Source organism: Eptesicus fuscus, chromosome 2 (assembly GCF_027574615.1).
Source record: "Eptesicus fuscus isolate TK198812 chromosome 2, DD_ASM_mEF_20220401, whole genome shotgun sequence".
Classification (NCBI taxonomy): domain Eukaryota; kingdom Metazoa; phylum Chordata; class Mammalia; order Chiroptera; family Vespertilionidae; genus Eptesicus; species Eptesicus fuscus.
The window spans coordinates 102,757,692-102,783,121 of record NC_072474.1 but is presented as its reverse complement, the minus strand read 5'-3'; the positions used below and the strand labels follow the sequence as shown (position 1 = coordinate 102,783,121).

Below are 25,430 nucleotides of genomic sequence, written 5' to 3'. Positions count from 1 at the left end.
AGTTGACCTAGTAGGGCAGATCAGAAACCAATCATCAATGTTTAATCAATACTTACTATAGGTAGTACAAACGGACCACCTAGCCTTGAAGGTGTGACTTATCTTCTTTACCTTCCAAATAGAAAGTGACCACAGGCAGGTCTGCTGTTATTACTTTGTGAAAATACCATAATCTTATTTTGAAACCTATTATCCAATTAGAAATGTGCCTAAATCCTAAATCCCAAGTGAAGTGAGCTTGCAGGCCAGTCATTCCATAGCAATATTATTATTACATACTGCTATAATGATGACCGAAATTTGTTGAACACTGACCATATGCCAGATATACTTCTAATAGCTTATGCACCTTTACTTAATCCTCTTTTATGTTATCACTAGAGGCCTGGTGCACTAAATTTGTGCACTGGGGGGGGGGGGGCATCCCCTCAGCCCAGCCTGCACCCTCTCCAATTTGAGACTCCTCAGGGGACATGCCTCTCACAATCCGGGACTGCTGGCTCCCAACCGCTTGCCTGCCTGCCAGTCTGATCACCCCTAACCACTCACCTGCCAGCCTGATCGACGCCTAATTGCTCCCCTGCTGGCCTGATTGCCCCCAACTGCCCTCTCTGCCGGCCCGGTCACCCTTAACTGCCCTCCCCTGCTGGCCCGGTCACCCCTAACTACCCTCCCCTGATGGCCTGGTCACCCCTAACTGCCCTCTCCTGCAGGCCTGGTCGCCCCCAACTGCCCTCCCCTGCTAGCCGGGTTGCCCCCAACTGCCCTCCCCTGATGGCCTGGTCACCCCTAACTGCTCTCCCCTGCCGACCTGGACACCTCCAACTGTTCTCCCCTGCAGGGCTGGTCGCCTCCAATTGCCCTCCCCTACAGGCCTGGTCACCCCCTACTGTCCTCCCTTGCTGGCCTGGTTGCCCACAACTACCTTCCCCTGCCAGCCATGTTGTGGCGGCCATCTTTGACCACATGGGGTGGCCATCTTGTGTGAGGGCATGGGAGTCAATTTGCATATTACATCTTTATTATTCTTTATTATATAGGATATTTCCAGTTTTATAGGTGAAATAACTTAGGGACAGGGAGGCTACAGCTAGTCTTTGGTAGACTTGGAAATCCAACCCCTATCCCTGTTCAAATTCCAAACTCTTAATTACCAGGGCTGAGGTCCCACAGTGCTTGAAGATTGTGGGGGAACTGGACCAGTTCCTTGGGGGTGGAAAAAGGGAGTAGTGGTAGCCACCTTCACCTCTCTCCACCTGGCAGTTGGCAGAATTCTATCAATTGCTTTGCAGATGCCAACCAAGTTTTTTCAGGAGAAAAATGTCGGTTTCCTGTGTTTTATTTCCCCCAAAAGTTTTTTATTGGATGGATGGATGGATGAATGGATAGTAGAGGGATAGATGGTGGAGAGATGGATGGATGGATGGATGGATGGATGGATGGTGGATGACTGATGGATGGAAAGAGACCCATTGTAGGTTATAGGGCAGCTCATCTAATATTTCAAGAAAGCACCAAACTCTTGTTGAATAACAAACACCCTCCCCACAACAATATATATTTTTAAAGAGACTATAATTAGGGAACTAATTATATAATCAACTAGAGGCTCGGTGCACGAAATTCGTGCATGGGTGGGGTCCCTAGGCCTGGCCAGCAATCAGGACCAATCTGTGGGGCAACTGGCAGACACCACTGCCACTGGTCAGGGCCTGCAGGCTGGGGGCAGCTCCTGCGTTGAGTGTCTGCCTCCTGGTGGTCAGTGCATGTTATAGCGACCAGTCATTCCACCGTTAGGTCAATTTGCATATTAGGGTTTTATTATATAGGATAACTGACCCTTCATTTCAAGCAATTCTTAGTGACCTGCACTTTGGGTTGGAATATTCATCCTGTAGTATGTTAGATCTTGACTCAAAAAATATGCATGTATCATTCAAAGGCAACGTTTTCAGTGCCTTTGAGCTGTGCTAAGTGCTGGGGCTACAGCAATGCATGGGCAGATGTGGTTCCTGTCTTCTCATATATTTCTGCAATTAAGTAAAATATTTTATGAGAAAATGCTTAGCGCAATGCCTAGAAGCTAGTGTGTGCTCAGTGTTGGTGGAATTAAAAAGTGAGTGAATTAATGAAAATGGTAAAACTAGCAATTTTTATGAAATCACTTCATTGGGTGGTTTTCAAGCTTTTATCATTTACAAACCAGCATCATTTTTTTTTTTTTTGCCTTATGCACAAGCTACATTGCTATGATTTATTGAATATTTATTCTCAAAGTCTAATCACTTATTTTTTGCCTAATTTTTTTTCTGAAATGAAAACATCCTATTACTGTTACAAATGGAACCTCATTAAACTTGCTATTAAATATAAGTAACCCTGAAACTACTTATAAGGGGGAAAATAAAGTAGCAATGTTACTCGGTTCTAGCCAGATATTTCTGCTGGGGGAAGGTTCTGAGCCTGAGGCCTCTTTTCTATTGTTCATACAAGGAGTTTAGCAAGTCTTAGAGAATTGTTAAAGACAGGCTAGGTTAAACTATATAACCTGAGAGTTTATGGAGTACAAAGTACATGCCACTTAGAATTAAGGAACTCTTTCAATGAACGTGGATTTTATTAAATTCAACAGGGGCTACAGAGCTTTGAAAAATAGCAGTAGGTAAACTCAACCCAGCCTGATTGGATGGAAGTCTCTGGAGGAGAGGCCTGGCCATCAGTATTTTGTCAGCCTCCCCACATGATTCCACTGTACAGCAATCACTTGAGCCACCAGAAAACATGCTTTAGGAAATGGGGACATGGTCTTGTTTACAGCTAGCTGTCTATCAGACTTCTAAGGCTGCCAAATAACGGACCACAGACTGGGTGGCTTAAATAGCAGAAATTTATTGTCTCACAGTTCTGGAGGCTGGAAGTCGGAAATCAAAGTGTTGGCAGGTTGGTTTCTTCTGAGGCCTCTCTCCTTGGCTTGTGGATGGCCATCTTCTTCCTGTGTCTTCACATGGTCTTTCTCTGTGTCCTAACCTCCTCTTCATATAAGGACACCAATTACATTGGGCGAGGGTCAACCCTATGAGCTCATTTTTAATTTAATCACATCTTTAAAATCCCTGTCTCTAAATACAATCCTATTCTGAGATACTGCCGGTTAGAATTTCAACATATGAGTTTCCGGTGAACACAATTTGGCCTCAAACAAGCAGCATCCTTCCTGGTATCTAGAATAGTGCTTGGCACATAGTAGGTGCTTGATTAATGTTTGTTGAATGAGAGAATGAGTGGATGACCCTGCAGCCCCTGAGGGTGTTCTATGATATCAGAAGATTCTACTGGTTAAAATTTGTTTAATCTTTTCAGGAGCTTTTTCATGGTTGCCTTTGACTATGTACTAGCTCAATTATCCGTAAAGTTATTCCCAGTGAACTCATAGTATAAAGGCTCATAGAGTAAGTGTATAGCTAGGAGGGATGGTTACTTGGTCCTGGACTCTTTTTCTTTTCTTTTCTTTTTTTTTTTAATTCTTATTGATTTCAGAGAGGAAGGGAGGGGGAGAGAAAGAGAGATAGAAACATCAATGATAAGAGAGAATCACTGATTGATTGGCTGCCTCCTTCACACCCCCTAATGGGGATTGAACCACAACCCGGGCATGTGCCCTGACCAGGAATTGAACCTTGACATCCTGTTTCATAGGTCAACGCTCTACCACTGAGCCATGCCAGTTGGGCAGTCCCGGCTTCTTTTTCTGTCTTTATTCCTTGGTTTCAACTCTGATTATAAGTCTTGGTCTATATCCAATACCCAGGAATCTCTAACAGATTACCTACACACCTGAGGACCTAGATCTGGCCAAGGCCTTATAAATTCCAGGAGGCTCCACACTTTCCCAGGCCTGGCTGCAGTTAGAACCACCCGAGAAGCTTTAGAAAAGCTTCCATTGCCCAAGCCTCAACCCAGCCTGATTGGATTGCAGTCTTGGGAAGAGGCCTGGGTGTCAGTCTTTTGTCAACCTCCCCGCATGACACCACTGTCCAGCAAGCACTGAGACCCAAGGACCTCCATGCCCCTCTGTAGAACAATCAGATCACGTAACTGCACATTCCTGGGGTTCCCCACAAGCCTCAGTCTTCCAAAGATGCTGTCTTCCTGCTTTAGCCATCCTCACTGACTCCCATTTTCCTACACGGAGACACACTTGTCCATCCTATCAACCAAGACTCATCAAGTGCGAAGGTGGAGGCTATTTGGAGAAAAATATAAACATGATATGATCTTTCTTGTTTAAAAAAAAAACCAAAACTTACAGTCATGTAGGAAAACCAGGAGTATGAGGATTTGCTGAGTATAATGCTATTCATTCATGTATCCATTCATCAATGATTTATTGAGTGTCTATTTTGTACCAGGCTTGGGGATACAGAGATGTGCAAGATAGCCAGAGCCCATACCTGTGGGTTGACAGCCTGGCAGGAAAGAGAGAGGTTAAACAATGGTAAGGTGTAGTATATGTTATGGCAGAGAAAAAACACGCTAAGAACACACACCGAGGGACTTAGCCTGGTTCAGGGGGCGGGGCGCATTCCCTTCAGGAACTGACATTTAAGCTGAGATCTTGAGGATGAAACAGATCCACCAGCCAGTGTAGACCTCATAAAAGCAAAAGTCATGTTTGTCTTATTGTACTCCTGGTGCCTGGCTCCCAGCAGGTGCCCTGTAAATTTTTGTTGACTGAATAAATAAGTGAGTGAATAGTGAAAAACCCAGGGGAATGTTTAGCATTCTCTGCCTGGAGCAGGGCGTGTCAGAGGGAAAACCTCAAGGTTTACAATGGGAGGGTAGGCAGGGCCTGTATCGGGGAGTCTCTTAGGACATATAGAAAGGAATTTGGACGTTATCTTGGGGTCAAGAGGAAGCCACTGACAATTAGGCAGAGCCTTGACTGGCCGGGTTTGTATTTCAGAAGCATCACTTCAGCTGCAATGTGGTTTGGAGTGGGGGGCTGGGAGGGTGGCTTGAGAGACTGGAGATCGGCGGTTTGTGATGGGGCAAGAACTCTAGGAGAGTGGAGAGATGAGGATGGTCCAGGCAGGGTAGACTGGGGTTAGTGGTGGATTGATTGGATATGCGGTGAAGGAGGAAGTGAGGGACCTCTGGGCAGCTGGTTTAGGAAGCATAGCGGATGATGACATTGACATTATTCACAGAAACAGGAGACTCTAGAGGCAGAGCAGGCTTGGGGTACAGATGCAGTGTTTATCTTGTGCCATGCTGAGTTTGGGGTGCCCATGGGCCACTGACATAGAAATACCCAACAGGCAGTGGGCGGATGAGCTCGCTGATTTTAGGAGAGAGGCCTGAGCTGGAAGCAGAGTTGGGGGAGGACTGTGCAGAGAGGGGACAGTGGAAGCCCTGGCAGTGGGGAGGGCTCTGGCAGGATTGCGTAAAGGGAGAGGGAGAGAGACTGAGTGATTTTACGATTTGCAACTACCTTCCACAGTCAATTGGCCATTGTTCTCGTGGGAGCCTGAACAGCCAGTCCCTCCTTCTCACGTGGGACGTTACCCAAGTCATAAACTGACTTTTTGGACTCATGAAATCTTTTAACAAGAACACATAAGAACTACCACTTACTGAAGAACAAAACACATTACTGAGGCGCCCTGGCCCTTGTTAGCTGTGTGGCTTTGGGAAAATGACTTAGCCTCTTTGTTCCTCACTTTCCTAACCTGTAAAATGCGGCTGAAAGTGTTTCCTTTTCAGGGTTGCTGTGAGGGTTGAATGAGTCACGACGTGCAATGTCTGGAGTAACCTCATGGAACATGTTAAGAGCTACCTAACATTTGTTCTTTATTACCTTTATTACTGTTGCTGCGTTTCATCCTTCCAACTTCTCTGCACAGCAGGAATCAGTAGCTTCGTTTTCAGCATGAAGAAACAGGCTCAGAGAGGAAAAGGGATTTGTCCAGGGCCCACCCCTAACCTGTAAGGACTCTTGGTCATAAGAAATGGAAATTCACTGGGGCTCATTTAAGGGGGTGTATACGGGCTTTCTCATGAAACACACACAGGTGATATAACTGTATCAGTCAGGGTCTCTTAGTTGCAAATAAGAGAAACCAGCTCCAGTTTTGCTAACACAAAGGGAATGTAAGGAAGGCTGATGTGGCACAGGGAGTTTTTGTCCAACTGCAGATGGTGCAGGCCCCAAAGCAGCCTGGAGGGACAAAGTCAGGGGGTCCGGCAGGGACTGCCTGGGCAGCAGCCACCATCTCGGTCACTGGGGTGAATGGACCCGTCAGTCACTTGCCCAGATCCATGTCCTGGGAGAGGCCTCTGTGCTCATCTGGCTCAGGACATGCTCCAGTACACGGCGGTTCCTGGGGCGGGCAGAGTACCTAACATAGTGAGGCAGGTCCCTAGAATGACTGGTCCCTGCAAGGTGACTCACAGTGAAGGAAGGTCACTCCCCATGAGGAAAAGGAAACATATTTTGGAAGATGATGAGTTCTGGACATCCGGAAACACACAAGCCTGCACTTCACCAGCTCTTGACCATGAACTGACCAGGGACAGGAATGCCCACAAGACAGCCTCCAAATATCATGTTTAAAATATGTTTTCATTTATTTCAGAGAGGAAGGGAGAGGGAGGGAGGGATAGAAACATCAATGATGAGAGAGAATCATTGATTGGCTGTCTCCCGCATGCCCCCTACTGGGGATGGAGCCCGAATTCGGATATGTGCCCTGACGGAGAATCTAACCGTGACCTCCTAGGTATGGGCCCATGCAAATGTCATTTTGAGCCCTGCTTCGTCCATCTCTCTCTTTCCCGGAAAACGGACTTTCTCTGCATCCTGGGTAGAAAATGGCTGTGCACAGCCTCAGGGTTTTCTGGCCCATTCAACCCCAGCAGGACTGCACCTCAGCACAGTGTTTCCAGGCAAGAAAACAAAAACAAAAACAAAAAAACCTTTTCAAGGCAAGGAACTGATTGGTCCAACTCAGATCATGTGTCCACTCCTGGCCCAATCTGTTGAGGCCAGCGGGGTGGAGACCATCTGAGCACTCTAGGAATGTGAATTGAGGGAGGGGAGCACTGTACAGGATTGTACTAAACTGCCTTTTGATAGCATCTCAACCCGCTGGGTCTCCAGACCAGTCCCCACCCTGGGGTCATCTCCAGTACCAACAGTCTTCAGACTCTCCCAGCTCAGCATAAAAGAGATGACCACAAGACACTTGTTACCTCCCGGCCAGCATGGCTCAATGGTTGAGCGTTGACCTATAAACCAGGAGATCACTGGTGGTCAACCTCAGAGGAAGGAGAGAGCTTGTGTATAAAAGATGAAAGAACTGAATTAGAGCGGGGGTGAAGGAAGGTTCCAGAAGGGGAAAGTAGATAGAGAAGAATGGCACTTGATGTGACCCCTGGCTGTGACCCCTCCCTCTGACTTCCTGTCTTTATCTTCATCTTGAATTGAATCTGCCCCCAGCACAAACTACTGGGGGTGAGGTCTGTCACAAGCCTGCAGAGGCCCAGGTCGGCACGGCCCGGTCCACTCTGGATGTCGCTCACATCGCCTCTGCAGCAGATGGATGCGCTCGCTGTCTCTGGGAAGGAGGGCTCATTGGTGACCATGAGCCAGCAATCATGGGGTCCCAGAGGCCTTTCGCTATTGACGCGATGCCCACTAGTATTTGTATTCACTGTAGGTCTCTGTAGACCCGGGGTAGCTGAGGTCTCTGCCAAGTGCTATGTCGTGGCTTTGCCACTTGGAGAGGGTCATGGAACGCATTTTGGGGCTTTCAGAAAGCCACGCTTTTGACTTTTCCCCCTGAATTTGTTTCTTATTTTCCTCATCCCAATAAATAGCACCATCACCCACCCAGCTGTTCGAGCTAAATTCCTGGCAGTCACCAGAGACTTCTTTCTTTTTCTTTGATCCATCAGTGAGTTGAATGGCCTCGGCTTCCATTCACAGTGGCTCTGACTTGCCAGGGATTGTCCCATTTCAGCATTAATGGTCCCACATCCCAGGAAGCCCCCTCATTTCAGGCAAACGGGGGTGGGCGATCACCCTAACCTGCCATGGCCACACCAGTCCAACGTGCACTGCAGCGGTCCCCCCATCCGTGGTTTCACCTGTCCTGGTGTCTGGTTACCTGGGGTCAACGGTGGTCTGAAAATACTAAATGGAAACTTGCAGAAACAAACAATGTGTGCGTTTTAAATTGTGCGCCATTCTGAGTAGTGTGATCTTGTGCCATCCGCTCCGTCCTGCCCGGGAGGTGACGCATCCCTTTGTCCAGCGGCTGCACACTGCGGACGCTCCCCTGTCATTCGTCTCTTAGCAGCCGACTTGGTTATCAGATGGGCTGTCATGGTGTCCCAGTGCCCTCCCCGAAGGGCCCGCGCTAGTGTGAGCGGCAAAGGGAAGACGATCAGACTGGGAGAAAGAAGCCAAATGCAAGGACCATTCAGAGGGAAGAAATTCTAGGGCTTTGTGGTGGTTTGGAGCTTCGTGGCAAAGCGGAAGGAACTATCCAACCTATCACCTAACTCATGTTGATTTCTAATAGAATCCATTTGAACTGAGCAATGAAGTAGGCAAAAGCAGAAATCAATAGGATTTGGAAATTCAATAGAAAGAGCAATCGAATAAGGTAATTGGTCAGATGTTTTTGGCAAAGGAGAAGGCATAGGAAAGCCGACAGTCTGCTGGGTGGAGGGGGATCTCTGTGGGAGGGACCTGTGCGGGAGGGTCCCTCCAACACAGTGGTTTTGTAGACTGCTGTGAGTGGGGTGCTGGTGCAACAGCATGTGGGTGCTTTATGTCAGCCACTAGACCCGTGGGACCGGAGAGAGATGTACAAGGCACTCTTGCCTCAGCAGGAAGCTCTTAAACTTCTTTGGGTCACATACTCAGAAAAACTTACATTCAAAATCAACCCAGTGGTCAAATGGGTGTTTTTGTTTTTTCTTTACATGTATGTGCCTTTGAGATGGGCCTTTTCTGCATGAAAAGGGTTCTTCCGAACATATTTCAGTTTTAAAGATCATTTTAAATGTGTTCAAGTTCCAGTTGTTAAAAGCTCCTCTTCTCTCATCATCTTCTTAAATTCCTTTTACAAGTGTCTTTGCACTATTTATAAATCTACCAAAGTTTAAACAACCAATTTTAAAAGTACTTTGTTTACATGTGAAACTTCATCTATGCTTTCAATATATTTTGTTTCTTTGAATTATTGCAGTTGTTAAATATAACATCGAACCGTCCAAGATACCTAAATAGTTTGTATAAATCTAGCAACTTAAACCTTAAAGTGATGGATTTCAGTTCTCTCAAGTGTTTCAATGTGGTTTACAAACTTAATACAATTTCAGTTTAATTTCTCAAGTCTAAATCAATTATGCAATTACCTGTTTTAAAACAAAATGACTAAGTGGACTTATTATAAATACTAACATGCTAAATTTTCCTTAACATTTCAAGAAATTAGAATAACAGACATGTACAGATTACTTCTAAATGTGTCACAAAAATATTGACATTCTAGGCTTGATTGACTTTGCAGCTCTTCTGAATCCTGAGTCTCCCTGGGATTAATTTTGCTTACTCATCTAAAGGGGGGAAATCCCTTCAGTACTAAGCCTTTTTTCATTATGCCAAGGGCTCTAAAACTCTTAAGGAAATATCCCCTAATCTAGTCCCAGAAGTCTGCAGCTCCACCCTAGGTGCTACATTATCCTATTACATTTTTAAAGTGGATTTGACTTTTGTGGGCTTTTGTGTTTTTGTTCTTAGGATATTTAAATGTCTTTTCTGTCTAACCCTGAAGACCTTGAATTTGATGGGATTCTTTCTTCCTTTGTGTTGCTCACATCTGGCGGCACCCACAGCTCACAGAAAGTCCAGTAATGTCCCATGGGCTCTCTCAAGGCTTCGAGGAGCCCAGGGTCACGTGCAGCTAGAGCCACGCCTGAGAGCAACGGGGCTGTATGAGGCCCACGGACCCCCAGTTATGGCCCCTGAGTGGTGCTAACAGCTGACTGTAGAGAAAGCAGAGAAGGCAACTTGTTCAAAGCGGGTGAGGGAGGTCAGGGGAGGGGTCAAACTGTTAGAAAGAAGGCAATCTCCACCCTAGCTGGTTTGGCTCAGTGGATAGAGCGGTGGCCTGAGGATTGAAGGGTCTTGGGTTCGATTCCAGTCAAGGGCACGTTTTCAGGTTTCAGGCTCGATCCCCAGTGGGGGGCATACAGGAGGCAGCTGGTCAATGATTCTCTCTCATCATTGTTGTTTCTATCTCTCTCTCCCTCTCTCTCGCTCTCTGAAATCAATAAAAATATATTAAAAAAAAAAAAAAATGAAGGCAAGCCCCCAAACCAAGGGTCCTGGTAGAACACAAAGGATGCTCAGGAACCAGACATCAAAGCAAATATCTTTACTCCTGCAGGAGGGTTCCCACCAACACAGGGTCTGGCAGCACGCACACTGCATGGGCAATCTGCTCAGGGTTTTATCCCTGACACACGCAGTCTGTCCCTCGCTCTTGATTGGTCAAAGTTTAGACTCACATTCTTGCACAACTGGCTAATTTAAAGGAAAAAGAGAGGGTTAGACTTTGCAGTTTCAAAATGGCAGTTGCCTAAACTCCCTTCTTTGATAGAAAAGATTACTTGTTTATTTTCAGAGTTCTCACAAAACCACAGTGGCAGCCCGGAGCCCAGAGGCATCGATCAGCACACCAGAACAAACAAGGTCACAGAAGCCAAGATTACAGAGTCTTAAGAAGGGAGCATTTATAAAAAAAACGTTAAAACCACAGAAAGGTGGAGATGGATGAGTGTCAGAAAGACCAGAAATCTCTTGGATTACAAGAGCCTGGTGCCTGAACTTGACCGCTAGCTGAGGCTTCTCTGATACCAGGCACAAAGGCCAATGTCCTTTGAGTCATGGAGCTCCTTTTCCCAAAAAATGTTAGAATTTCTAGGTCCTCCGGGTAATTATTAGCGTGAAAGAGACAGGCTCCATATTATTGTACCAGGTAGTTCAGATTTCAAACTCCCTCAATCTGTTATTCGAGGGACCGGAAGCGGAAATGGATCATGACTCTCCTTCAAGTCACGTCGGGGTCTCTGGCAGAGAGAGATTCATTAACCTTCGCACTGTCAGCTTCCTGAGCAGTAGCGAGGGCAGTGCCACGAAGCAGACAGATCACAGATTTAGGGCACAAGTGGGAAAGCGGCAGGCCTCTGGGGTTTGAAGAAAACAGGACACACCTGCCGGGACCCCTCAGCCTCGGCACTGGGGACAGATTCGCTGGGTCATCCTGTTGCGGGCGCTGCCCTGCACAGTGCAGGCCAGCAGCGTCCCAGCCTCTGCCCGCTGGATGCCAGTAGAGAGGAGTTTCATTCAAGGAAGGAGGAGCTTTCCGAAGCACACCAACTGGAAGATTTTTTTTAAATATTTTTTTATTGATTTCAGAGAGGCACAGAGAGGGAGAGAAAGATAGAAACATCAATGATGAGAGAGAACCATTGATTGGCTGCCTCGTACATGCCCCACACTGGGGATCGAGCCCACAACCCAGGCACGTGCCCTGACCAGGAATCGAACCATGACCTCCTGGTTCATAGGTTGATGCTCAATCACTGAGCTATGCCAGCTGGGCCCGGAAGTGATTTTGTCAGTGTCAGACGGACCTGGTTGCAAACCCTTGGTCCTGCCCCTTACCAGCTGGGTGCTGCAGACAAGTTATTTAATTTCTTTGAACTCTGGTTTCCCCATTTCAGAAATGGTGAAGAATAGCTGGACCAGTAACTTATCTCTCTACCACCCCAAAATGGGGAAACAAAATAGTATCTTTCTTTTTTTAAAAAATATTTTTTTATTGATGTCACCGAGGAAGGGAGAGGGAGAGAGACAAAAACATCAATGATGAGAATCATTGATCAGCTGCCTCCTGCACCTATAGGGCCCCCAATATGGAATTGAGCCTGCAACCCAGGCATGTGCCCTGACTGGCATCAAACCATGACCTCCTGGTCCATAGATCCATGCTCAACCACTGAGCCACACCAGCTGGGCAAAATAGTACCTCTTTCATAGGGAAATATTCTTAAGTGCTGGCAGCTGGGCCTCACTCTGCAGGGGCTCAACCCATATTAACTATTTTTATCGTTGTCAGGATTTCGAAGGCAGAGTGCAGACAGGCACGTTGTAGGTGGACAAGGAGGGCAGCTATAGGTAGTCGTGGCATCACATCTCATCGGCAGTAGCAAGGGCTGTCTTCTTAGGAAAGGAATTTTAAAGACACTGTCCAGCCATGGGCCGCACCTGGCCCTCCACTTCGTTTCAGCCCGATTGCAGGGCAGGTCCGATACCACTGCAAGGGACGACGGATACTGAGACCCACGTTGAGGGTGGGAGTTGAGTCTGAGCTGTGCTTGGCCTGCTTGTGTTCTTCTTCCTTTTTTAAATCCTCACCGAGGACATGTGTATTGTTTTTAGAGAGAGAGAGGACAGAAGAGAGAGAGAGAGAGAGAGAGAGAGAGAGAGAGAGAGAGAGAAAATGGAGGGGGACCCCAGGCTGCTCCCCCCGCCCGATGTGACAGAGAAATGTGCCCCCCGCCTCCCCCCGCCTTCCCCGAATGTGCCTGACCTGGGGGTTGAACCCGCCACCTAGGTACGTGCCTGAGGGGAATCGAACCGAAAACCTTGGGTGCAGGGGAAGGACGCCCCAAGCAATGGAGACACTCCCCCACTCCCCACCACCAGACTCAGCCTCCTCTCCTTGGGGACCTTGATGAGGGACCTGGATGATGTCCGTCAGGACCCCCCAGGGAAGAAGAGGAGCACCCTGATGGGGGAGCCCAAGTTCACAGCAGCCCATGCGTCTGTAGGAGGCTGAAAGGCTGGGCACCGTGACCGTGACCTTCAGGAGAAGCTGGTTGCTCCTTGCTGAGGATGGAGGCCGGAGGCAGGGTGACTGGAAGCGGGTCATCCTCTGTGGCTGCTCAGGGGAACGTAGGTGCCTCCCCATTGGCCCTAAGGAGGACAGGGGCAAAGACTAGGGAGCCTGGCAGTTACCGAGCCAAGTCTTTTTTTAAAATTCTCACCCCAGGATATGTTTTTACTAGAGGCCTGTTGCACGACATTCATGCAAGAATAGGCCTTCCTTCCCCTGGCTTCACTCCCAGCCGCTCGGGAGCCAGCAAGTCCCTGCTCCCCAGCCGCCCGGGAGCTGGCAAGTCCTCACTTCTGTTGGAACACCACTCCAGTAGCTCTCTCCAGCGTCCCCCTTCCCCTCATAGCAGGCTTCACACCGCTCTGTGCCTGCTAGTGGAGGTACAGTCAATTTACATGTTTGTCTATTATTAGGTAAGATTGTTTATAAAGAGCAGGGAGTGGGGGGGAGAGAGGAACATCTATGTGAGAAGCATCTGTCGGTTGCCTCCTTATCTGTACCCCGACTGGGGATGGAACCCGAAACCCGGGTATATAAGGTGCCCTGACTAGGGATGGAACCCGAAACCCGGATATATAGATGCCCCGACCGGGGATGGAACCCAAAACTCGGGTATATACGATGCCCTGACCGGGAGTGGAACCCCGCCACCTTGTTGGTTTACCGGATGACACTCCAACCCACCGAGCCACCACGCCTGGGCCGTGACCAAGTCCTGGCTGATGGGAGCCTATTGCTGCAGAGGTGGCAGGTATGGCCATTGCTGGTATATATTCCATCGTTGCACTTTGTGTAGGACACAGACCCGCCGCCCGCCCTGGCTCTACAAGAAAGACATCTTCCCAGGCAGCTGATGGGTGGGAACCACTCCCGACCTCCTTCGACGTTAGTCCTCCTGAGCTCCTGGATTGCCCTCCTGTGTCTGGGACTCACCTGGGACCGACCTTGTTGGTTGCTTTACCCAACAGCCATCGCCTAGGAACTCACAGATACTTGTTACTTGCTACCATGACCCTGCAACTTGTATATTCCTGAAAGTCTGGAATCTAAGTTCCAAAGGATAAGTCTTTAAGAAAGAAAGAAAGAAAGAAAGAAAGAAAGAAAGAAAGAAAGAAAGAAAGAAAGAAAAAAAGAAAGAAAGAAGAAAGAAAGAAAGAAATGGAAGCCCAGAAAGATTCAATGACTCACTGAGAATCAAAGACAATGTCAATGTTACACCCTAGACCAGTGGTCGGCAAACTCATTAGTCAACAGAGACAAATATCAACAGTACAACGATTGAAATTTCTTTTCAGAGCCAAATTTTTTAAACTTAAACTTCTTCAAAATAGGCCAGGCCGTGGTATTTTGTTGAAGAGCCACATTCAAGGGTCCAAAGAGCCGCATGTGGCTCGTGAGCCGCAGTTTGCTGACCACGGCCCTAGACTATTTAGCTTCCTGCCCACAGATTCACCCACCTCACCACATTTCTCTCCAGAAATCAGGGCTTTCCGGGTGAGGCCATGTGTCCCTGGATCCGGGTGAGGCCTCGCGCACCTAGGTCCGGGTGAGGCCACGCGCCCCTGGGTCTGGGAGAGGCCACGCGCCCCTGGGTCCAGGTGAGGCTGGGTCCCGGGTCCGGGTGAGGCCTCTCACACCTGGCTCCGGGTGAGGCCACGCGCCCCTGGGTCTGGGTGAGGCCACGTGCCCCTGAGTCCGGGTGAAGCCGTGCCCCTGGGTCCGGCCGAGACCAAACCAGAGGGAGTCAGACCTCCATTACCACCATTTGTCCACCATCCAGAGCTGAGGGGTCAGTGCTGACATGTACACATAAGGAACTGGTGGACATTGAAATTGGGTCTCTAAAGAACTGTTGGTCCAGAAAGAAACTCACTACAGACTGATTCATTTGCCTGTCAGCATAGCTATTATTGCTCGTCTCACATTCAGTTCTTATAAGTATATCTCTAGTGACACATGATCTCGCTCATCTAGGGGAAATGATGAACAACATAGACTGATGAACAAGAACAGAACCAGAAACAAGGAGGCATCGATCGGACTATCGGGCCTCAGAGGGAGGATAGGGGAGGTTGGGGGGAGGGGGGAGAGATCAACCAAAGGACTTGTGTGCATGCATATGAGCCTATCCAACAGTTGGGTTCGGCGGGGGGTTGGGGCATCCGTGGGGAGGGGTGTGGGATGGGAATGGGGGGATGAGGACAAATATGTGACACCTTGGTCAATAAAAAAATTAAAAAAAAAAAAGAATTTGACTCCTAAGACCAGATATTTTAAATAGATAAATAAATAAACAAATAATGGTGCAATGAAAAACAAACAAACAAACAAACAAAAAGAAATCAGGGCTCACGGATCAATGAATTGTCTTTGATTCTCAGTGAGTCATTGAATCTTTCTGGGCTTCCATTTCTTTCTTTCTTTCCTTTCTTTCTTTCTTTCTTTCTTTCTTTCTTTTTTTCTTTCTTTCTTTCTTTCTTTCTTAAAAACTTATCCTTTGGAACTTAGATTCCACATAAAATAACCTCACAGCCTAAACAAAATTAGACCTAGAAAAGCCTGAAGGTAAAAATTCCAACTAGTTATCTCAAAATACTATGTTCTATTTTTTTCTTCCTTGAAAGTAATGCTCTTTGATGCTAACTACAGCACAAGAGAGAAAAAGGTGCTTGAATTCCCATTGGAAGGTATTTGCTCTTCTAAGAAACAATAAGCTTTCAGGTTATTATCATATGTTATTAAAGCCTGAAAATATGATGAATATTTTATACAGACATTTTAGATCTTTTCCTGATGTGGGTCTCTCTGTAAGTGTAATGACTAGGCCAAAGGGTAAAAATAGTGTTGTTTCTTTTTTTAAAATATAATTTTATTGATTTCACAGAGGAAGGGAGTGGGAGAGAGAGACAGAAACATCAATAATGAGAAAAATCATTGATCAGCTGCCTCCCGCATCTGCAGGTCCCCTCCTGGGGCTGAAGCCTGCAACCTGGGCATGTGCCCTTGATTGGAATTGAACCTGGGACTCTTCAGTCCGCAGGCCGATGCTCTATCCACTGAGCCAAACCAGCTAGGCTGACATGCCTTCTTTATGAAATTTTAGCAGGGACTGTTTCTGGGCTATTTTATTCAATTAATCCACCTTGTTGCTTTTAGGCTATTGTCATACTGGGCTTTATTTGTTTCCCCCCACCCCCCACCCCCTTTTTTTCTTTCTGTTCTCTTTTAGCATACTGTTTTGATAACTGTGGTCTTTTAGTATGTTTTGATATCTTTTAAGGCCTGTTCCATCTCAGTTCTTTCTTCTGAACTTTTTTCCTTATTCTTGCTTTTTCTATTCCTCCACATGAGTTTTAGAATTTTCTTGCCAATGTCCATAACTTCTCCCCTGGTGGAGGATGTCCAGATGACCAAGTGGCCTAGGTCTTTAATGCCCCCATAGCACATGCGTGTGAGCCAGACTAGCCTGCTCAGATAGGGTCATCAGAGCAAGGGGGTAGGGTATGAGCAGAACCCAGAAACAGGCCCCAAAATAAGCCCCAAAGCCAGGTTTCTAAGCCTTGAGGAGAGGATAAAACCCGCCCTAGGAGGGGCTGCAATGATAGGTTTAGGGAGGGAGCTGGCATGGGAGGGGCCGTCCCGCCCTAAGGTAGGAGCTAGGTGGAGTAGATATAAAAAGGCTGAAGCACTGCAGTCAACGCTATCTCCTGGCTCATTCTGGCGTCTCCTTCCTCAGAGAGCAGCTCTTCCAGATTGCACCCTCCCAAGGTAAGGAGACTGCGGTGGGGTCCGAGGGATCTAGAGCCTTCACCACAGTCTGCTTGGAATCCTCCAGTCCCTGGCGAACAGAGATGGTCTCTGGTAGGGTGGTGGTGGGTGTTGAAGCTCTCGCTTGGCAGGGAGCGATGAAGAAAGTCAGTGAGCCCTAGTCAGCTTGGCTCGGTGGATAGAGCATCGGATTGAAGGGTCCTGGGTTTGATGCTAGTCAAGGGCACGTACGTCAGTCAGTTGCAGGCTCAATCCTCGGCCCTGGTTGGGGTAAGTGTGTGAAGCAACCAATGGCTGGGTCTCTCTGTCTTTCCCCCTCACTTCTACTCTAAAAGTCAATGGAAAAATGAGGTTTAACAACAATAAAAAGTCCCTAGCCGGTTTGGCTCACTGGATAGAGTGTCGGCGTGTGGACCAAAGGGTTCCAGGTTCATTTCTGGTCAAGGGCACGTATCTTGGTTGCAGACTTCTTCTCAGCTCAGGCCCTGGTTGGAGCGCATTGCAGGAGGCAACCAATCGATGTTTCCCACTCACATCTATATTTCTCCCTGTCTCTCCACCTCCCACCCTCTCTAAAAACAACTGGAAAAATATCCTCATGTGAGGGTTACAGAAAAAGAAAAAAAAAAGTCAGTGATTCCGATTTCAGCCCTAGCAGGCTCTGTGTGTTGGGAGTAGAGCAAGAAGGTGGGTGGGTCCCTGTGCTCAGAGGAATGGGTGTTGGGTGTCACTGAGCTCCCCACTAGGGCTGCCTGTTGGAGACCTCGGGTCCCACGGACAGATGGGTGCAGAGATTCATACTTAGGCTGCGGGAGGTGCTGTGGAACAGTGGTTATGGTTAATCTGGGTTTAAATCCTGAAGAGACCAGAAACTACATTTGTAACTTCGAGCGAAATAGAAGCCTGTCTGAGCTCCTTATCTGTAAAGTGGAGATTTAAATGAGCAGATTTCTTAGGATTGTTGTGAGAATTAAGCAATGAGTCTTGGGGCTTGCTACAGTTTAGAGAGGCAAAATCATAGGCTTTGGTATCCTGTGTGCTTTGCCACTTACTAGCTGTGTGATTTCGGTAATCTGAAAAAATGTGGATAATGATGGCGTCAAGGTTTAAGATGACTTAGAAGGTTAAATGAGATAACCTCAATGAGATTTACTGCCAGGTGACTCAGTTGGTTGGAACGTCGTCTCGTACACCAAAATGGTTTGGGTTCGATTCCAGGTCAGGGTGCTTATGGGAGGCAATGGATTGATGTTTCTCTCTCCCACTAATCTCTCTCTCTCTCTCTTTCCTGCCCTCCCTCCCTCTCTTCCCTGTCCTCTGTGTCTCAAATCATCCTCTGGTGGGGGGCAGGGTGGAGGGAGTGAGCAAAAGAGAAAAAGAACTCATGGACATGGAGAACAGGGTGGTGATTTTGTGGGTGGAGTGGGATGGGTGGAGATGGAAGAGGGCATAGAGGGGATACATAGTGACGGGGGTGGGAGGGTGGGGGGCGTGAGGCGGGAAGACATTAGCCCAAACCGACAAAGGCTTAACCTGGGCTATCATATGTAACTCCACTCTTGGCAAATAGTGATTTCCTGAGCCCTGAGGATATTCCATTTACTGAGATGTTCCATCCACCTCCCCCCAGGCACATGGTGGAGGGGACTTGGGGCCTTGAGGGGCTCCTAGCATTGCCTCCAGGCTAAATTATGTGGTCTTGTTTTTTTTTACTCATCTGTGGATTTAGGATGTGAGTGGATGGTGCCACCTCACCCCTAGGGAACCACCAGGTTCAGAGATCCCCATAAACAACTCTTCCCAAAGACCAGGGTGAGGGGTCCTATCCAAGAGGCATTTGCAAGTTTTGGAGTCAATCACTTCAAATAAATTTTAAGGACAAAGACAAATGCTCACAACATTAATAACGGGAGGAACAGGGAAATCAAAGCAAATGTGTCCAATGATAGCAGTTCTATTAACATCTCCATAGGTCATCTCAGAAGAGGTTGCTTCTGAAGCTTCTGGAAAGAAGTGAAATTTGGCCAGATTTACCATAAAGGGGAGGGATCATGTGAATTGACCCCAGATTGGGAGGGGCCCACTTTTGCCCTGGTCTGGCTGCCGCTGCATTTTTTCTGAGTCACATTCAATGGTGCCCTTCCCCATTCCTACAGATCAGAAAGAATAAATAACAGCGAAGGTAGCAGTTAAAAATGGCAAACCTGCTTGCCCTTTCTCAGAGGTTATAAGATCTGTTTTATTGAGTTCCCTTAAGGACAGAAGTTTGCATTGTTCTGGTAACTAGCGGCTGCTCCCAGCTTACAGTCCTCTGGACACCTGCCCAGTGTAAACATGAACACAGGGGCACGGAGCCCCTCCTCACCCTCGGCATTCTGAGGTTAATGGACGTTAATCGTGGGAAGGCATCAGGTGCTTTGGAGGGGGGGTGGGAGTGTGATGCCTGCGATCAGGTGGCTCCTGGGGGCCTTCTGCGGAGAGCCAGGTTCTGATAAAGGGAACCGGCACAAAAGTGCAGGTCATGGTGATGACGGTGTAGGATGTCCTCTGCCATTCAGTCCACAATGTCAATTGTGCTCTGAGTTGGGCACCCCTCTAGGTTTGGGGAACACAGCGGTAGGAGACAAACATCCCTGGCTTCATGCTGCTCATACTCTATTGTTCTCGAGATCCTAGGTTCTAGGAAGATTTAAACAGTGATGCTGGTGGAGAGAGAACTAGCGAGCAGCTAGTCCGCTTGCTGCATTTGGCCTGAGATGAAATTTCATTTGGCTTCTTTGAGTTTTAAATATATATTTGTTGATTTCAGAGAGGAAGGGAGAAGGAGAGAGAGATAGAAACATCAATGATGAGAGAGAATCATTGATCAGCTGCCTCCTGCACGCCCCACACTGGGGATCGAGCCCACAACCTGGGCCTGTGCCCTGACCGGGAATCAAACCGTGACCTCCTGGTTCAAAGATCGATGCTCAACCACTGAGCAACACCAGCTGGTTTTAGAGCAAGTTTTGAGCCAACATCAGACATTCTGAAATCTAACCTAGAGGTCTTACCTTCTGGCTTCTGAAATGTGAAACAGCAGCCCTGGCCCTTATATCTAACAGCAACATCGGCTGCCCCTTTGAGGGGGAAGTAAGTGGGTCAGTTCACTGTTCTGAGGCCTTCGGTTACGTCTGGCCTTTCCTCTCAAGCCCTGCCTGGCTGCCGTGTGGGAACTTGCCTCTCACTTCCCTACATTTCTCTTTGCCTCTTTTCACTTCTTTTTCTTCTATTTTGTTTTCTTCTGTTATTAAAAAAAAAATTTATTGACATTATTGCTGATGTCCTCATTCCTCCCCAAGCTTTGCCCCCTTCCCCCCAGCCCCTCTCCCCCTTTCCTTGGCCATCACCACGCTGTTGTCTGTGCTTTGGGTTATGCATATATGTTCTTTGGCTAATCCCTTCACCTTCTTTCATCCAGTCCTCCCCCCACCCCCACCTTTGCATTTATTTTTGAATCAATTTTCCTTGTCAATCTGTAAACTGTCTTGAATTCTTTTTGGAGCATCATACAAATAGGAAATAAAGCCACCTGCTCCCACTGCCACAGATAACCACTGTGAACATTTTTGTGTATTGCTTTTCCCTGAATGTTTGTGTACATATTTAAGTCAAGTTGAAAACAGCCTATAATTATGTCAGCCCGAGTTCTGTTCTCCATCTAAACCTGTGCTTCCTCACAGCTAGGTAATGCTATTTGACATTTCCTGAGTTCTGGCTGCATCCAAGGGGATCCATAGCTTGTCAGTAGGCCTGACTAAGCACCCCTAGAATTATCAGCACTGTCACAGGGCCCCGAAGAAGCTAAAGGGCTGTGAGGTGAGGTGCTTGGGAGTCACTCAACATGTCTTCCTTTAACATCTCCAACAGGCCTGCTGGACCCAGACTCCACGGAGAACAGAAGGGAGAAGAAGATTTCAGCCTCTTGGAAGATGTTCAGAGCTGTGAGTCCCTGCTTAATTTTACGTTATTTTATCTTCTGACTTTAATTATGTGATTAGAAGTTACTTGTGATAAAAAGTTATATATTCTAGTAACTTAAAGTTCCCTTGGTTAAAAATGTTGAAGTAGAAAGTGAAATATTGAGGGAACAATTGGGACCCTTAAATTTCAATCCCCCAACCCATGAAGAGACAATTTATTTGGAAGTCTGTCAATGAAAAGGTCATACAATAATCTATGAAGGAAACATAAATAGGGCGACAATGGCTGTGGGCAAGAGAAATGCTCAGTGAAGCTCTCTTAGACCTGAAGGACAAAGAGTGTCCATGTGAAAATGGGAGGATGCTCCAGGTACAAGGGATGGCAAGAGCAAAGGTGGGTTCAGTGACAGAAGCAGAAGGTCCAAATGGCATAGAAGTCACCTTTCTTCACACTGGACTCCTGGTCATCACCCAAGTTGTAAGACCGAGTGACAATCTGACCTGATCCATCCTGGTTATCACAGCCCTCTGCAGAGCCCAACTTGTTAGTCTTATTTCTAATATGTGTGTCCTTGGGAAGTGGGAGTTTCGTGCCAATGGCCTCAATTATTTAGAATCTAGCCCAGTACTAAGTCGTAAGAAAGTTTTCTGCTTATAATAGTAAATATTAACTTAATAGTAAATACGGGGTGTCCCTCAAAAAGTGGATGCACACTTTGGCTGCCATTATTCATCCCAATGGGCTAATCTGAGAAGAAAGAAACATCAATTGAGCTACCAGCTGTTAAAATGTGTATACACCTTTTGGGGGCACCCTGTATTTAGTCTAGGTTGTCAAAGATGCACAGAAATAGACCCATCAGACCTTTCGGTTTTACTTACTTTTGCTTTACAGCTTTTATGACTTAATTGAGAAAGGTGAGCCATTTTCTTAATCCACAACAGGTTAGAAATACCAATACAATAATGATGGGTGCTAAAGCAGGGAGGTCACTGCTACATATAGTTATAGTGATAACTCAGAAAGTGCCTCACAGCATCTTTCTAGAAATGGAAAGTTCTCAACGGTGGAGCATACCTGGCCTTAGGGGTTCAGTAAGGGGTGTGGGCCTATACTAATTAGCTCACAGTTTTATAGCCTGGAGGCAAGATGCTGGTTGACCTCATCAGGTCTCAATATCAAATTAATGATACCATTTAATTCAATCAATGCTGCCTTATTGGACAGCAGTAGGCACAAATAAGTATGAATACAAACAAGTACTTTAACATAAGCTGTATGCTTACACACTATGACGTGATAGGGTTCTGTGTCTGAGATGGAATAAAGACAAAAATATTCTGCATCAAATTAAAGGGAGAGAGTCTACACACGCACACACGCACAGTCTACCTTTCCTCCACACTGCACAAAAAGTAATACAAAAACTACAATCCAAAACGAGAGCCAGACATCAGCCCTGATCTATTACTAACCTTTTGCACTCGGATGTCGAGTCGGTAGCAGGAATCGAGAAAAAAGCAAGTGAGTGCAAAGGGCTAAGATCCATATACCTTTCAAAAAAGGTCTCCTGATTGAACCAGCATTTTGCCTTTTCAATTGGAACATAAAAGGGAAACCTGTCTTTTTCCAAGTTTTTTGGAATTTTGATCTATTAGTTCCTTGTTGGGGGTGATAAAGGAGATGTGAAGCCGGTAAGGTCTGGGTCCCACATCAAAACCACTGCAGGAGGCTTGTCTGATGAATGTCCAATGACGGCTGGCCTCTGGGAGCCCCTGAGCTGGGTCTGCAGCCCTCATGGCCAGGGCTGGAGGCGGAGCTGAGCTCAATGGATGCCAGTGGTTGATCCCTGTCTCCAAAGGCTGGCTTTTAAGTCTAGCACCCACTCGCAAAAAACCATTGTCCCTCCAATAAGAATAATTTGATTGCTAATGCACACTCTCCAAGCAGTACGTCCTGGCCTCTGGACCGATGTGACCAGCATCTGAGGCTGTGGAGTAATGGACTCCAGGCTCTAGATGAGTCTAATCAAAAAGCTTTCCATTCATCTCCCAACATGGGAGGTTCTCAGGGAAACTGAAATGCTTAGCACTGAGCACTCATCCAGGTACTTTAGCTCATCTTATTCGGATAGGGACCAGCATTCCCATTTTACACAGGAACAAATGAAGGCAGGGGGAGCAAGGGGCAGGACCCGGGACTGATGGGACTGATCTCAGGCAGTGCGACGCCAGTCAGCCAGTCAGCCGCAGGGAGATCCTGGCTTGCTCTGCAGGTTCCTGGAAGCAGTACTCCGGACTTCTCCCGGAGGGGGAGGGCGGCGGCGGAGAGAGCTATTGGCTGTGGAATGGAACCGGCCTACCTCCCATAGGGCACGCCCACTGCATATTAGCTGTGGGCAGCTGGTCCGCTAGTTAGCTGCTAAGCTTCACTTTCCTCGGCTGTAAAACCAGGGCCCTGTGGCAGAGGGAATAAGACCTGGGCTTTGCAGTGAGACCCAGGTTTGATCCTGGCTCAGCAAATCCCTAGTAATCCCATGTCATGCCTCCCACCGCTCTAAGCCCTCCTGGAAAAGGGAGCTACTTTGAGCCCAGGGAAGGCGCTAGTGTACGCATTGAAAACGTGTCTGCCTGGTCGGGTTGCTGTTAGGATAAGCGTGGCGATGGGCTCTCCCTGGCGCGGGTTTGAATGGAAAAAGAGGAGGGACGACACTGGGTACACACAGGCAGCTCAGATGGTGAAAGAGGGCCATGGTTTGCTTCCTCAACCTGCCCCATCCAGCCCTGTCCCGTCTCAGACCCAGGGCTCCTAGTGTCCATTGCTCAGTCCGGGCTACTAACGCAGAAAGCATCCCCAAGACCGGTGAGGCCGAACAATCCTGGCTTTGTTTTGAAAGGTTTTGTCCCTGAGTTTTCTAGCTGGTGTTTATCTGACTTCCTCCGCTCTAGAGGAGCTAAACTAGCAGATTCAGGTTCTTGGGGGGAACCCGGAGCCCCACTAGCGCCCATGTGCTGGGATCTTCTGTGTCCTGCGCTGGGACAGAGCAAAGCGCGCCAGCCCGGGACAGGGGCGCACGGGGGCGCGGGCACGCTCGCTGCCCTCCGTCTCCTGGGAAAGGCTGAGATTTCTCCCCGCCGCCTGGCCGCCTTTCTTTCCTCCGCGCAGCCGGGCGGGCGAGGTCACGTTGGGCTCATTAAGCCAGCAGGTAGGCAGTGCCCTGGCGGCCACAGGCGGTCCTGGAATGTGCGAGGGGCGTGGTGACAGCCCCTGCCGCCGGCCTCTTTGCGCAACACCTTGGCTATATAAGCGGGCCGCTGCGCAGCACCTGGGTGACTGCTTGGGTCCCCTACCTGCGCAGGGAGCGCTGGTGAGTACCGCCGCCCTGGCCAGGGCGCTTCCCGCCCCCCATCTCACTCTCCAGAGAGAACCTTAGACTACTGAATTCTTTTAGATATTCCTCCATGCTGACCTCAAGGAGCTTGGCTGGCTTTGGGCTGAGGAAGAGGGGGAAAAAAAAGTCATAAACCTCCAAATTTTCAGATTTCTTTCTTAGCATTACTGCTGTAGCTATTACCACAGCTCCTGTGAGTACACTCCTGCTACTGGCAGTTATGAATGAGCCACACTTGGGGAGTTCTAAAATTATAGATTATGTTAGGGCTCCTGGTTTTGGGGAGGAAAAGGAGGTGGGGAATGGAAGTACTATGCAGCATCGGGAGGGCTAGGCGCTCTGTGTAGTCACTGATTCTCTGTGTGACCCAAGGCAGGTCTCTCAGTTGCTGGGCCTCTGCTTTTCCTCTTTAAAAGAACAGGCATCTGAGATTTGAGCTGAAATTCTAGGTCTGTGTGGTTGTCCAATGCTGCACACCCCGACCCCGCCACCCCCCACCCAGCAGGACTTCCCACTGCTAAGTTGTTCTTTCTCTAAAGTGACTGCAAGGTACAGTGCAAACTTGTTCATCAGGGCAGGTGGCTGGAATCAGGAGAGGGCTGGCCTGTCCTTTATTTTGTCTTGGGAAAAACAGAGCTCACAATTTTTCAATGTTTTGAGGTTGTCAGGCCAGATAACCAGGGAAATGGCTCACCAGGAGATAGATGTGCACAGGTGCAGCTTCGGGGGAGGGGAAGTGGGGGGAACCCAGGCTCTCCAGGCCAGATGGAGGGCGACCGGTGGACTGGTGTTAATTCAGTCTTCAGATCCCCTGGGACAGTGGTCGGCAAACTGCGGCTCGCGAGCCACAAGCGGCTCTTTGGCCCCTTGAGTTTTTAGCAAAGGCCAGCTTAGGAGTACCCTAATTAAGTTAATAACAATGTACCTACCTATATAGTTTAAGTTTTAAAAATTTGGCTCTCAAAAGAAATTTCAGTCGTTGTACTGTTGATATTTGGCTCTGTTGACTAATGAGTTTGCCGACCACTGTCCTGGGAGATGCCTGCCCTGGGTCACGGGCACTGAGGTGAACAGAGTAGAACCTCTCCTGCTCCTTAGCAAGGAGACAGCTTGTCGGTTTCATCATGTGCAATCCTCCCCTCCCCCTGTGTGTTGGGTTCACCAAGCGACTTCTGTGCTAGCCCTCCTGTGTTGGAGTTCATTGGCCTGCTCTTCCCTGGGAATGCTTGCTAAGTTGTGCCTCCTAGAAGACCATTGTTTCAGAGTGCTAAACGTGTTTGCATCTCTTGGTTTGTGCCAGCCAACCAGCTGATAATGATCTGCTGGCAAGAAAG

The 25,430-nt window shown here is 47.9% G+C and overlaps 1 protein-coding gene across 2 annotated transcripts in view; it reads left to right on the top strand.

Annotated features, from left to right (window-relative positions):
* The window catches only part of SLC34A2 (solute carrier family 34 member 2), a 64,358-nt gene that overhangs the window by 26,471 nt on the left and 12,457 nt on the right, over window positions 1-25,430 (top strand). For both annotated transcript variants that reach the window (XM_028143609.2, XM_054729715.1), the window contains exon 2: window positions 20,652-20,725. In XM_028143609.2, coding sequence (XP_027999410.2) covers window positions 20,652-20,725 — 74 coding nt within the window. The remainder of the gene's footprint in view (window positions 1-20,651; window positions 20,726-25,430) is intronic.